The 15,963-nt window shown below is 33.1% G+C and overlaps 1 protein-coding gene across 2 annotated transcripts in view; it reads left to right on the top strand.

Annotated features, from left to right (window-relative positions):
* Positions 1-15,963, top strand: part of Tmprss15 (transmembrane serine protease 15) — a 113,040-nt gene that overhangs the window by 39,888 nt on the left and 57,189 nt on the right. For both annotated transcript variants that reach the window (XM_026411953.2, XM_026411947.2), the window contains 3 exons: positions 9,052-9,157; positions 9,471-9,621; positions 10,883-11,018. In XM_026411953.2, coding sequence (XP_026267738.2) covers positions 9,052-9,157; positions 9,471-9,621; positions 10,883-11,018 — 393 coding nt within the window. The remainder of the gene's footprint in view (positions 1-9,051; positions 9,158-9,470; positions 9,622-10,882; positions 11,019-15,963) is intronic.

Genomic DNA, 15,963 nt, shown 5'->3' with positions numbered 1-15,963 from the left:
AATGATAATCAAATAACAAGTAAAATTTAATGTTTCAAGAAATATACTTTTACCATATATATTTATTTGCAATATGTTCAAGCATACACAAAAAGGCATACACAAAAAGGACAGGTTGTCGTCCTACATTTACCATTTATTATTAACTAAATGATTTATGTAAGGTAGTTTCCTTTTCAGAGTGTTGCTTTAGTTTTATTTTCTGATTATTCATTGCTAGTGCACAGAAAAAAAATTCATTTTGTATATTGATCTTATACCCTGATGTCTTGATGAACTTGTTAGCTCAGTTTATTTTTAAATAATTCCTTAGAATTTTTATTTATAATATCATATCACATTGCAGGACAGATAGATGAACTTTTTCTGGAGACCCTGTGGAAGGCTGATGGTAGATCACTGTCTTAAGGGAAGGCTGTGATGTGTTTAATGCATTTTCATGAGAATGTGATATTAGAATTGGATTCCTGGTGGACACATTAACATCAGAGATGATAGTATTTGACTAAGAAAACCAGAATCATAGAGAAAAATCAGGAGATAAGAATCTTCTGTTGAGAAGATCACTCCTGAGAGCCTCAGAAGCATATAACCAGAATACAAATATAATTACTGAACAAAGGTTTGTGAATTTAGAAGAAATGGAATATTAAAAAACTAATGAAAACTACAAAAAGAACAAAATAGAATTTGTGCATTTATACAACTTTAGTAGACAAAATCCATCCTACAATGTGATTAGTTGAAAAGTTGCTGGTGAAAATACAATTCAGTTTTAAAATACATATTAAAAGCCTCCTGGCCAGCCATGGTGGCACACCCTTCTAATCCCAGTGGCTCTGGAGACTGAGGCAGCAGGATCACAAGTTCAAAGGCAGCCTCAGCAATTTAGTGAGTTCCTAAGTAACTCTGTGAGACTCTATATCCAAATAAAATATAAAAACAAGGGCTAGTGTTGTGGCTCAGTGATTAAGCAACCTGGGTTCAATCTCTGGTACCAAAACAAAACAAAAAGTCTCCTTTAACAATGTGCAATTCCAGACATTAATAACACAGATCACATATCACCAATTCTACACTCTGAGAAATTTCGAGTTGAAACCTTTCTTTCCTTTCAACAAATATGATAAGCCCTTTTTTTTTTATCCCCCATATCAAAGAACACTGCATCTTCTAACCCAGTGGTTTATTTTCATTATAGTATTCTTAGTATCAGGAACAAGAATCTGATATTTTTTATATTTGAATTTCTACAGTATTAACAATGCCTAAATTTAATCAGAATGTAACATTAATTTTAATAGATGAGCGAATGTCTAAAATTTTGACTCAATAAGTAATTCTGAATATTTTTTGGATAAATCAAATATCTTATAGCAAAAAAACTAAGTACATGTTCTTTGTAATTTGTTATTAATAGTCACTTCTGTTATGAAGATCAGTATCTTCATTTTTATCCCATGAAAAGTAAATGGTTAATTTAATGCTAATTATGAGTGACAAAGAGTTAAGTAACATTATAGGGTTAATTTATTCAGAATAGTAATGTTTCTAATAAATACTGACTCTTTAGATAATGACATCTCTAAAATATTAAAATATGGTTCATCATTCTGCATCTGGATCTAAATCTTTCTCTAAAAAAATGAATTATCTTAACCAATGTTCATAATCATCACCAAGAGCTCTTTTCCATTTATGATTTCGCTCCTTTATTTGAGAAGCTTTTTGTGAGTCCCGGCCCTATTCAAAATACTCAGAATACATCCATGAACAAAATAAATCATATTTCCTGCTTTCACAGATCACATATTCTGCAACGGAAAAGTAGAAAATAAACAGAACATATAGGAAGTTCTGCTAGGTTAATTGTAGATGAATAGTCTGAAAAACCGTGAACCTTGGCAAAGGAAAAAGGAAAGTCAGGCGTTAAAATGCCATTATATTTAAAATAAGGTAATCAGATTAGGCATCATTGAAAAGTGACATATAAATCAAAACCCCAAACAACTATGGAATTAAACACATAGATAATTCTAGACAGAGGGAACAAGCAGGGCTAAGATTCTAAAGGGGAGCATGCCCAACCGGTTTGAAGATGAGAGGAGAGGCCAGGGTGGCTGGAGTGCAGTGAGTAGGGCGTAGGGTTCAGATGATGATGCCTTTTCTATGGTTCTGACTGTTTAATTGAAATGAAGAGCTAGTTAAGGTGAGCACTGGAGTGGCAGGCTTCATTCACTCTGACTGGTAGTTGCAGAATAGTGAGTGGAAGGGCAAGAGTGTTGCCTGATTTGTTAGTCGTCTTTTTGTTGCTGTCACCAACATAACTGACATGAACAAATTTAAAAGAGGAAAATGTATTTTGACTCATGGTTACAGAGCTTTTCAGATCATGGTCCACTCTTTCCATATCTTTCTATTTGAGGTGAGGAAGAATATCATAGTTAAAGGGCATAGCAAAGGGAAACTGCTCAGATCATGGAAGTCATGAAGCAAGGGGGTGGAGAGAGCCTGGAAAAATATATAGTCCCCAATTGAATTCTCTTAGTGACTTTCATCCTCCAACCATGCCCATCTGCCTACAGTTTTCATGAACTCCCAGTAGTTCATTCAGTTATTAATGGATTTATCCCCAGATGACGTCAGAGCCCTCATGATCCTGACTTTTCCAAAGCCCCACCTCAGAACCTGTCTGCATTGAGGATCACATCTTCAAATTATGAGATTGTGGGGAACTTTCAAGATCCAAACCATAACACAGGGAGACTTATGCAAGGCTTTCCCTTGACCTAGATGTTTTAGTCAGCTTTTTCACTGCTGTGACTAAAAGACCTAACCGGAACAATTGGAGAGGAGAAAAGTTTATTTGGAAAGGTTTATGGTTTCAGAGATATCAATCCATAGACTGCCAGATGCATTCTCAGGGCTCAAGGTGAGGCTGAACATCATGGTGAAAGAGTATAGCAGAGGGAAGCAGCTCACATGGGGATCAGTAAGAAGAAAGAGAGACTCCACTAACTAGATACAGATACATAACCCCAAAGCTACAACCCTAATTCTCACCTCCTCCAGCCACACCCCACCACTTCCATTACCAGTTAATACCTATCAGGGGATTAATTCACAGATTGGGTTAAGATCCTCACAATCCAATCATTTCTCCTCTGAACCTTCTTGCATTGTCTCACATGTGCGCATCTGGGGGACACCTCACATCCAAACCATAACACTAGAGAGGAAGTCAAGGGACTCAGATCAAGGATTATATATGCTAAGAAGAGGTTAGATTCTAGACATAGTCTGAAAGGAGTCATAATAGGATATTGCAATTTAGTCACTAGTGTGGACCTAAACATAAAAAACATTGTTATATATAGATGGTCAGTCCCATAAGGCCAAAAGCATTTAGTACCCAGAATGGTGACATGCATATTCTTCTATATAATTAATCTTTCTTGAATAAATATATCTCAGAGCCAATCCTCCATGGATAAAGTAGTAACCTACAAGAGGAAGACTAACTCCTATACAATAGTCACCCTAGCCCTCTATAGAAGGCCCAAGAGTCAAACAATCTGATCAGTTGTTCCCATAGTGTAATCAAAAAATATCTGTACCACAGTTGGACAAGAGCAGTTACAGCAAAGTGAAGAAAGCATTTATATCTATTGACTATGACAGAAACCTTTTATGTAGTTGAAATCCTTGACATTTGAATTATCATTTTTCTACTTTTATGTCATCATAATAAGAGAGAAAATAATTTCACTGATATTTGAAGAGTGTTAGTGCATCACAGGAGAGAAAAGGCTTCGGGTTGCCCACAGATTACATAACTAAAGAACGTAGATGAAATTGACAAAAGGGAAGCAGGTGGAATGTCAGATGGAGATTTTAAATAGTTGGGTGGGAAATGAAGTCTCAGGAGAAAGTCATGTAGCAGGAGTTATTTAAAATTAGTCAAGGTAGAGCAGGTCAGAGCACACCAGAGGCAGCGAGGTAATGAGGACCACGGTAGGTCTTCATAGGTTCTCTCTAACTCTCATATGTGTGATTTCATAATCTACCAGTCATTCACCCCCAGGGACATTTTTCTTCCAACTGGCTTTTTCATGTGTCAGAACATCCTAGGAAATGGAAGAGAATTAAGTCTCTCCTGCTGTTCCTCTTATCTATGCAGGGTTTTTTTTTTTTTTTTCTTTACCTCCACTTTAAATGACAGGAAGGCCTAAATGAAACAGATGAACTTTGAATTAGCATGGCTTTAGGGAAGAACATCTAAGCCCCTTCAGTTTTCCAGACCTTCTAAAGAACTCTTTCTTGGTGGAGCCACAGCTCCTAAATCTGTGTGCTGTCAATGTGCAGCTTTCTCTTTACTTCTTAGAAGCAAAGAAATTGGGGGAAAATGGAAGCTTTGATGCAGGGCACCATCTCGGGGTGTTCCTAAGTGGCTGATTTGTTCAGAACACACAGGGAAAAGCGAGGTCAGCAATATGTAAGACTTTAGAAGTGGAAGGGTCACCCAAGGGCTAGATAGCCCAAAGAAAGTGTTTCTTTCCTCGCCTTTTCCAAGAAAACTGTAATTGTTTCTAATGCTTTTGGAACCAGTGTATGTAGAACTGAAGATGATGTAAATGTGGACCTGCGAATGTTAGCAAGGTTTAAATCTCAGACCTTCCATTTAGGCAAATTATCTATTCTCTTTCTCTCTCTCTCTCTCTCTCTCTCTCTCTCTCTCTCTCTCTCTCTCTCTCTCTCTCTTTCTCTCTCTCTCTCTCTCCCCCTCAGTTTTCTATTCCAGAAAGTAAAGTTGATGATAATAGGACCCCAGTTTAATAGGCATAAGTATTCAATTGATTGCTATGTTTAAAAAAAAATTAGAAAAATGCCTGACACATAGGAAATGCTATATAAATGTTTTTTGTTATAATTATTTTCTCTTCATGCCACAAAAGTATTCAGAGGCAAAAATTGTCTGTAGTACCGTAGCATACTATGGAGTAAAACAGTTATTTGGCTCAATTTTCAAAAGTGTGCTAGGCTTTTAGATGTCTCTTAGCATACAAAATTTTTCCAAGTGTCACTTTAGTGTTTTCAAAGTAATATTCTTGTTTTCTTATCTTCTTTGTGATATTAAATTTTTTTAAATAAAAATAATGGTTAAAATTCTATTGTTTATAGAATCTGACTGAATTTTAACCATTTCCCAACCTAAAACTTTCAATACCATTCATTTATAATTTCCAGTTAATTTCATGTACACATTTACCTCTCACAAACCTCCTTCTATCAGCCTCTTCTTGAGCAAGAGCATCAGGTTTCCAGAATGCAGGGCTTTCTCCAGGTTCTGTTCTCTGCATCATCATCATCACACATACACACACACACACACACACACACACACCCCAAACAATTTTTTCTCTTGAACTGATTTGTTGGATAGAAAGAGGTTAAGTTTTGTTTATGGAGAAATAGGCAGAAAAAGTTACACAGGAAGCTGTAAGAAAAGCCTAATAGCTCAAGAAAGGGGTAGACTATGTGCTCAAATTAAAAAAAAACATATTTCTGGGTTTAAACCAACTTAAAAGTCAATTCTGAAAACTCTAGAAGACATTTCAAGAAAGTTGGGAGATATTATCATTTGACCATATGAGTTCCATGTGTTTATGGAAAATATCTGTTTAATCATTCCTTTTTGTATAGAACTTTAATAAACATAAAAGTAAATCAAATCAGCATAAAAATGTACTAAACAAACTAATCCACATAGAAAATACAAATATGAACAAGTTATCTTTCTTTCTCCCAAACTTCTAACAAGTTTTAAAAGTTAAATGTTAGGACTGGGCGTTTCAGTGATAGAACATTTACCAAGCATGTGTAGGGCCCTGGGTTTTATCCCCAGCATCACACACACACACACACACACAATTGCATATTTGTAAATAAAATGCATAACATTTATATTAACAAACATCAGAGAAGTACAACATGCCATTAAGAATTCACATGAAAAAATGGATGCTTCTAACTGGAAGAATTTCTGAAGGAGATGATAATTTGACTAAAATTATCTCAAAAAATAGGATTTTAACAAGACATAATCAGAAGAGAAAATATAAGAACAGAAAAATATGAGGGGAAAGACACAAAAGGTAATAAAACTTCTAAATATTTGGAAATATTAAAATAAATTTATGGAAGTTCTATATAAAATTAGAAGAATAAGAAGAACTATGTCTGGAAGATACTAAGGTTTAGGACAGAGCCCTCAAATCTCAGAGTGAATTTATACTTAATTTAGTTACTAGGCAAGAGAGAGAGTGAGTAAGAGAGAGAGAGAGAAAGAGAGAGAGAGAGAGAGAGAGAGAGAGAGAGAGAGAGAGAGAAAGTAAGTTTGTGATTTTGAATAAAGGATCAACTAGATTGCCCACAAGGAAGCATTATCAAGCAATGGTGTAGGTGATGAAGAACTTCCAAGGAGGGGTAGAGAATTTGGACGAAAACACATTTGGAAATAAAGAAAAGTGATGATTGTGACTTAATTCAGCATTTCTAGTGTTGTCATATTCTCCTCCACCTGATGAGATCTCCAGAAATAATACTATGTAAATATCTGGTATCTGGTTTCTTACTTTGAGTGGAATCAACTGGATATACAATTAATTGAGAACATATCAAATGAAGATGAGTGTGAGCTTTTCATTACTATGACCCAAATACCTAACAAAAACAACTTAGAGAAGGAAAAGTTTGTTTTGGCTCATGGTTTCAGAGGTTAAGTCTATGGTTAGCCAACTCCATAGCTCTGGACTCAAAGTGAGGCAGAACATCATGGTAGACCAAAGTGGCATAGGAGCACTACTCCATTCTTGGCACCCAGGAAACAGAAAGGGAGGGAAAGAGAGCCAAAGGAAAAATGAACCTCCAGTGACCCAATCTTCTAGCCACACCCCACCTGACTATTGTTATTACCCAATTAATTAGTCCATTCAAACTAGAATGGACTGTTTAGGTTACAGTTTTCACAATCAAATGATTTCACCTCTGAAGATTCCTGCATTCACATGAGCTTTTGGAGAGTACCTCATACCCAAACCTTAACAAGATCCAAACATAAATTTTATCACATTCAAGTTATTAAAGGCAAAAAGGATGTAAAATCTTGAGAAGACAGAAATGACAAAATAGAGGCCTTTAAGCATTGTTTATCACATTTTTTTTCAGTGCTGGGGATTGAACCCAGAGCCTTGCAGATGCTAGGCAAGTACTCTACCATTAAGGCACACCCCCAGCCCTCCTTAAACATTTTCATATCTAACAAATCATCTATCATTTTTGCTTCCAAAGGACAAAATTAGAAAGGACACTTAGGTGGTTGGACTGACTGTATTTTTAGGTAAACTACAATCCTCAGCTTTTAGAATTTATAATTTTCTTTCATTTTCTACTTTGTTAACTAAAGAGTTAAGTGATATCACAAAAATAGTAATTTAATGCTCTATATTATTTTACTATATTCCAGAATGTATAAATATATATAATATTTGCTAAGTTGTGCTTATTTGTTTATTTATTTTCTTATTTAAGCAAAGTTCATAAAGTACTAGAGTTGATATGATTAATCTATTTTATGTGTAAATGAAGTCATATCTTGATGACTAAAAATCCTATGTATATTATAGTTTAGTGAGTAAATAACAGACTCAAAATGTTTCAAATCATAACCAATTGACTATGAATGTGACCAAACATAAATAGAAGCATAACGTGTGTTAGTGTTATATAATTTCAAATAATTACAAGTATTTTTGAAGTGTTTAAACATTTCATTACTTATCTATGGCATTCAAGTTTATTTTAGTTATTTCTTCCCTTACTGTCCTAAGCAACTAAAAGTAAAGTCACCTCAATATGGATTTAGAGTTGGGCATTTAAAGAGTAGATTTGGGTACTTCTCCTCTATATCTATACTGCTCTTTTTCATTGGGTTGTATAACTGAGCACTAAATAGCTAAAATGATTATTCATGAAATATCATAGCATATATAAAATACACATAATGTGCTAGTAATATAAAATGTTAAATACACTTATATTTATTTTATACTTTATGGTCAAAAATCTCCTTGTTCTAAATGTGCGGTTATGTATCTAAAGAAAGTATTACTAGTATTTCTTTTCTTCATGTCTTGTTCTTACTCTGCATGTTATAACTGTATGAATTTGAAATTTATATGCAACATTGCCTATATTTTTCTGTTGTAAAACACAGGAGAGAAGATGCTTGATTTCAAGAAAACTCTAAATTTTACCATTTTATAAAAACTGCATTGCAATCGAATTAGACTAATCTAATATTTTACTTGCTTCATATCATATCTCATGTTCCCTGCCTCCTCTCATAATATATGAGTAGTAAATGAAGAATAAAATAAATTCCCCTAAGAAAATGTTCAAAATGTTCTTATCCAACAACACTTTGTACACATCCAATGACGCAAATCGTTGGTTGGGATAATGAATTCTAGACCAGACAGCACTTTATGCAGTAGCCTGTGCTATTTTAAAAGCTTTTATATGGATTAGCATGCCTCCTGTTCTTTTATGACCTGATTAGTTATCATTCAAAGGAGCACAGGAAGATGAAAACATTATAAAATTAGGTGAATTTTTATTTACAGATATGTAATATAGTAAATGTAATATGAAACTGACAGTCTTTGAAATGCTTAATCTTGCCTTCACATGTGAATTTAAATACTTGAGTATATCATGAGTTAGCCCACCAGCATATCTTCACACTGCAAAGTACTGACTGTCTCTAAACATGTAGAACATTGGAATTAAATTAGAAGCCTGTCAGTTGTGACATGATTTTCCTAAATAGCAGTTTGTTATGACAGAGGTGCTGCTTTCTGAACTCAAGTCCAGGGTCCTATGTATGTTTTCTAATGTTTTCATCTGTTAGTCTTGTTTATGAATAATATATCTCACAAAATTAAAATGTTAATATTTAAGCATATAAAAACGTTTTCTTTGGTTTTATAGGATTTTACATCTCTACACCAACTGGACCAGGAGGGAGAAGAGAAAGAGTCAGACTCTTGAGCCTCCTGTTGGAGCCTACTTTGGAGCCAGCCTGCCTTGGTTTCTGGTATGTTTCTGCTAACTTGTTTCTTAGTTTCTGGTAAGGCACATATTAAATGCCGTCTTATTTAATGAGTGGTATTGTCTTTTTTAGGGTACCAGTCTCAGATTCCACTGACATGGTGGTCAAATTTTAAGGCATGAAGTATTACTTTTCCAATTTATGGAAAAGCAAAACACTGGAACACTCCAGTGTTTTGCTTTTCCACTCCCAAGGGAAAAGAGGATGTTGAAAAGACAGTAAAGAATTTAGAAGAACCTAAAATGCATTTACTTTAATGTGGTAGGAATCCAAACATTTCTGCTTATTTCCAAACTAGGTATTATATGTATGGTGAAAATGTCTATAAATTAAGTATTAATATCAGCAATGACAAAAACATGGAGAAAACAATTTTCCAAAAGGAAGGAAATTATGGAGAAAATTGGAACTATGGACAAGTAACATTAAATGAAACAGAGGAATTTAAGGTTTGCAAAACACATTGTGATTTGTATTTGTATTCTTTTTTATGGTATTAATGCAATTATAGTTTACAGTGATACGGTGAAAAGCTAATAATTTATTTTCTAAAGATTTCCAAGTCATTTTCTCTATTTTCTAATCTACCCTAGTTTTTCTTTGGTTACATTTATTTTTATTTATTCGTTGACATTAAAACATTATTTATTATTTTATTATTACTGAGGACGATTTTGCTACATGAAAGTTTAGCTTGTCCATAAAGTCTGTAGAAACCTCATAGAAGATTTTAACATGTTTCTTTAGCAAATTTCTATACTAGACCAACTAAGTCCCCTATTTTCCCAGGACTTTCAAATTTTCAACACAAACCCCGCCAGTGTCAGCCCTGCACTTTTTCTAGGGAATAGCCATTTCTTTTTAGGACATCCATGCCCATTGGTGTCTACCCACTTGCCCTACTCTGACTTAATGTCCTTTAGAAACAAATTCTTTAAGCTGTATTATTGGGAGTTCTTTGATCATTTATTTCACATTAAGGTGGATTAATTTTTCAAATAAAAGTTCTATTCCTAAGGGTTTTTGCAATTAAAATATAGGATCATATCCTATTAGTTTGATCAAATTAACAATGTTCTTATGGGTGATTTTTAAATAAGATTAAAACACTTCCAGGAGATGTATGTTTAGACAGACACTGATCATCAAAGGCTTCAGTTCTCCCCTGTGACATGATGTAAAACAAGTGATAATCAATGACCCTTATCATATTCCTCTCACTCTCTTTCTTTCCTTCCCTTTTTTCCCCTTTTTTCCAGAAATAAACAATTCATGAGTTTTTGGTATTTTTATTTAGTATTTTACTGTAATTGTTTTATTTTATTATTTCATTGTGCTATAATTGTTAATCTCTTAATATGCCTGATTTATACATTGCACTTTATCATTAGTAATAAATATAGTATAGGAATGTATATTAATATATTCATATATATTTAACATAATTTATAGATATAGTTAAATATGTTAATATGTATTTTTATATATTATATGTGAGTGCATGTGTGTGTGTGTATGTACATCTAATAAGAAAGGCGGTCTCATCAGAAGAACTTGAAAATCATGATTCATCAACATTTCACTATGTAGTAACTCGTCATTATTTGTTTGGAAATGGATATTGTTTCTCTAGAAGATTTTGGGTCACAAGAAGACTTAAGTCAGAAAATATTTGAGTGGAATCACTTTATATACCTCTCTGAATTTCAGGTTGTTTTTAGTGCTATTAAAAATCAGATCTTGAGTGACATAGCATTGGATGACATTAGCCTAACACAAGGGATTTGTAATCAGAGTCTTTATCCAGAGCCAACTTTGGTCCCAACTTCTCCACCAGAACTTCCTAGTAAGTAACATTAATGTCTATTTTCCCTAAGTCATTAACATTCTCAGGTAGATCTTAATGTGGCTTATTTTTTGTTGTTTCAGCTTTATATCATTTTTTTCACTGAAAATCAAATATTAAAGTAAAGTGAGTAAACTGGAGTCCATAATTAAATTTAGACTAGCAAACTATTGCATGTTACACACACACAAAAAAGACACTCATTGCTTTGTTCTGGATCATATTTATGATCATTTTAATTCTCTCTCTCTCTCTCTCTCTCTCTCTCTCTCTCTCTCTCTCTCTCTCTCTCTCGTAGTGAAGGTGTTGATTATCATTTTGTTTTCACTAAAATAAAATCATACTGTATTGCCCACATGGACTGGTCTACAGATTTGGGGACAGGAACCTCAAGGTTTTCATGGCCTTTTGAAGGAGTGATTTTAAGATGTCAAGAGGAGTTCAGTTTAGCCTAAAGCCCATCAAGCCTTTTTAATAAAAAAAAAAGTGTTGAATTAGACTTTAAAGATACAGACCAAGCTCACATAACCTATTTTTGACCTATAAATGGTACTTTTATAAGCCTTTGCAACCCTTCATAGAGCCACTGATTTGTTGCACCTGAGTATTGACCATGATTTCTAGCCCTACAGGACGTTTTAACTCAAAATAACAAAATGTTCTATGCCTACTTGTGCTCTTAAGTCAAACTAGAAACATGACATTTCAGAGAAAAACTCATTACCATTCATCTTATTCTTTCATGTCAAAGGAGACAAAATCATTTTACTATTTTCAGACTATGGGATTTGACAGATTAAAAAAAAAAGACTCAGTTAATGATAAGTAATATCAAGCACCCACTGTCCTTCTATTAGAATATTTTTACCACACCGTTATTTTTATGCAAAAGCATTCCTTTTTTCTTTCAATAGTACTGGTTGGAGCTTATATAGTTTGTAGCTTTGTTTGAATTGAACCTCATGGATATTTTATTCTGTCATGAATCTGAGCCCCAAAACATGGCATTTATTCCATTTCACAATTACTTCTAAATATCCTTGAAATATCACATTCATTTTCAAAACTTTATTTATTTATTTATTTGCTTACGACTTCAAGTTAAAAAAATAAATAAATAAGGCTTTTACAACAGTACTTTCAACAAGTCAAAGACTATAAAGTTTAATGACTGGAGTTTGAGAACATGTAATAAATAAGCTTCCATTAAATTGGTGATATAACTATACTGTCCTACTGGACTCAAGCCACCATATTGAATATGTACTCACATTCCATCAAAAAGCTCTTTTCCGCTTGCCGTTTTGTGTAATAACAATTTTAAATGTGTTATTACACAATTGTAAAACATTCATTCAAATTATAAATATCCATAACATAAAAAACACTGCATAAGAAATGTAAGATGTATCAATAAGCATCGATATTCAAAAATTAGTATAAAAATAAATACTTAAATCTTAGATTAGCACATCTGCCTAATACATGAAAAAAGTGGTAGAGGGTAGAGAGTGTGACCTAAGAGAATATATTAAAGAAACATCCATATAAAAACAGAATGACCCTTATGAGCTGAAAGAAAAAGAGAAAATACCATGTATTTTCATGTGATAATATTAGCCATAAAATTGTGATGAGAAGTGCGTTTCTTTACACTAAACTCTACATCTAATTCACCTTTACTTCACGAGTGTCCAAATGTTTCCTAATACAACATAAATTGGTGATCAATATATAAACGTGGACTAAACCTTCTTCTCTTCTTCTCATTATTTTGGCTATAATCTTCTTTTGGTGACACAAACACTTTTATCAAACAAAAATTTAATAGCAAAATTAAAGTTTGGAAATGATGGCAGAGTAGATGTAGAGAAAATACCAACAATAATTTGAGTTTTGTGGCACTAAGCATTCAGAATCTTTAAAATCATTGTTGGCTTCACAAGTAATTCCTATAGACTAAATATTACAATATTTTGCTGAACACAGTGGTGCATTCCTGTAATCCCAGCGGTTCAGTAGATTGAGGCAGAAGGACTTCAAGTTCAAAGCCAGACTCAGCAAAATCAAGGCACTAAGCAATTCAGTGAGATCCCATCTCTAAATAAAATACAAAATAGGGCTGGAGGTATGACTCAGAGGTCAAGTGCTCCAAATTTAATCCCTTGTACCAAAAAAAAAAAAAAGTTACAACATTTTGTTATTTCAATGTTGCCAATGATGCAATCACTCTAAACAATAGATTTTCCCCTTAATCCTGTCAGTCTGTCCCTCTATTCATTGATCAATGGTTAAGAAAACTTTTGTGGAAGTAAATAACAGTTTCATATGCTCAATATCTAAGACATAGCAAAATATCATTAACAAAAATATAAATTTGAGAGAACTTTTGTTGAAAATATCACACATGTAGCTAAAACTTTAAAAATGGGTTCCCATGTTAAATATTTATCTATGTGTACTTTACTATCTTCATGTCTATTCTAGTCAGAAAGAAAATAGATAACACCCAGATGTCGTGGCAGTTTGGTATCATTTACACATTTTAATATTAGAAAATTATAATGGTAGAATAACCCACCTGACTTTAACATACAAACTAAGAATCCATCCAGAGTACTTGTTTCAATTTCCAAATAGTTCACTTTAAGACAATGTTTAGCACAGCAGAAAATGTTAATTACCATTCAGTGCCTTCTGAACAATTTCATTCTAATGCTATTTGCAGTTGGTTCAGTGAAATTCTTATTTGAACAGAGCTTTTCTGGTTCCAGATCACTGATTTGTTTAAGCAAAAATAAAAGGAAACCATGGTTGCTGGCTAATAGACTTTTTTTTTGTCATCTCTTTTAGAACATTTAAATAAAAAAAAATAATCCCAGACAAATAAGGGAATAATAAAACTCAGCTTCTTCCCTGAATCCTAGGGTTCCACATTGTAACTAGTTCAGGGAAATGTGAGTTTATTTTTCCTAACTGCAGGGATTCTTCCACTTTGTGACTTTACTTACTTGGTGTTACATCAACTCCACAATTGTGCCTATGACTTTGGCACAAATTAAATGTTTATGAAAGCAAACTTTCTACTGCACAACCATCATACCAACTTGGTAAGGTACTCTGATGATACACAACAAAATACCTACTAAATATAATAAGTGTATTCAACAAGAAATCCATGTTTTATTCTCTGACTTATTCATAAAGCTAATTTAAGAAAAATATCAAGCAATATTTTTCACTACTTATTCATTATTTATTTCAGTATTTTCCTTTATTTGCTCAATATTTAACCATTTTTAATCTCCAAATACACACAAAAAGTAAGTTTGGGAAGTTGACTGACATGCCACAATATTTAGATTTAAATAATTTACCTTGAGTTTTTCATCTAGAAATAACTTATTACCTCTCGCTCTTGTAGTTGATGGCCTATTCAGCACATGATTATCATTTCACCACATTGGTTTTACTTAAGAATCAAACCTCCATCAAATTCCACATTAACTTCACTTAAAGACCCTGTATCAAGGATTTTAACTAATCTATTTTGTTTTATTCATCTTATTTTTAAAACAAGTGTACTAACTTTTAGAGCTATCATTGGTTGGATATCTATTAATAACAAATAAAATGTTGACCATTTGGAATGAAAACCTAAACTTGATCATCACAAAATTAATAAAAGGATTTATGACTGATCACAATAACTTAATGGAAATACAAATTTTGATAAATTAAAGCAAAATATTAAATGAGATTTCATTTTGGATTGCAACTTAGACTTACAAGAAGCTATTTATGATATTAAAGGATTTGTTACCTATTATTATAATAATAAAAAACAACTCCTGACTTTGAAAACGAACCTATTGTAACATAACCATCAATCTTAGGTATTATATTTCAAGCAACATCTACTATGACCCTCACATAATAAGACAAATTGAAAACCTTTGATTGAAACCATTTTCTTATTTCTTTTTTTCCCCTGGATATCTTCAGTTTGGACCCTCTTATTATAAAGATCCTCTTATTATTATAAAGAAGAAAGCTAGGCTCTCTTCCTTCTCACCCTATAACACATGCTTCCATGTTGACACATTTCTCAAGAATGACAAAGCTTAAACATGGATTTAAAATGCCACGCCCCAAGGAGATTATTTGTCCCGACAATTACTTTGCAAAATGCTGCGTGTTATTTACATAGTATATGTAGTGAAAATCCTTATTGGCATAGTAAGAAACTAATCAGAGTACAAATATTTGAGACAAAAACTCTAGAAAAGGAAAAATTGAAGAGTTAAACACTGGGAATGAATAGAATTTCCTTCAGCAGACAGGCTACTTTGCTTTCATTGCCTCGGTGGGCCTGGTTTAGCGAATAACACAGCAGGACTGTGATATCTGGAATTATGATTTATGAATCTTTTGTTCCTCTGCTAAGGAGCACATGCCCCGTCTCCACTATAGCATCACTACCATGAAATTAAATTGTATCATGTTATTTAGAATGCCTTAAAGTACTGAAGTCAATACTAACACTCATTTATATGCAAAGAGTAACTGAAATAGCTTATCAGGACAAGGACCAGAGATATCTTACTGGTCAGTTATTTGATGTGAATTTATAATTCAAATGTATTTCAAAGTATATTTCTTAAGTATTCTAAAGGAATGAATTTTTACAAAACTTAGGTTTAGAGGAGAAATGCTAAGTAAGTGAACTTCCTGCCTTTTCAGACTTTATAATTCCACATGTCCATCTTTTAGCTCTGTTTGTGAGTTTATTAAAGTCCTCCTTACTCATCTTTCTTCAAATGTAATTTACTCTCTATGTAAATTCAATACATTTTCAAAATGTCAACTATGCACTATATAAGCAATATAATATTTTGAAATGTTCCTATTCCTTTAATAGAAAATTGGATAATGGTCACACACA

The sequence above is a fragment of the Urocitellus parryii genome, chromosome 2 (genome assembly GCF_045843805.1).
Source record: "Urocitellus parryii isolate mUroPar1 chromosome 2, mUroPar1.hap1, whole genome shotgun sequence".
Taxonomy (NCBI): Eukaryota; Metazoa; Chordata; class Mammalia; order Rodentia; family Sciuridae; genus Urocitellus; species Urocitellus parryii.
Note: the sequence above shows the minus strand (reverse complement) of the source record. Positions and strands in the feature narration are given on the sequence as shown.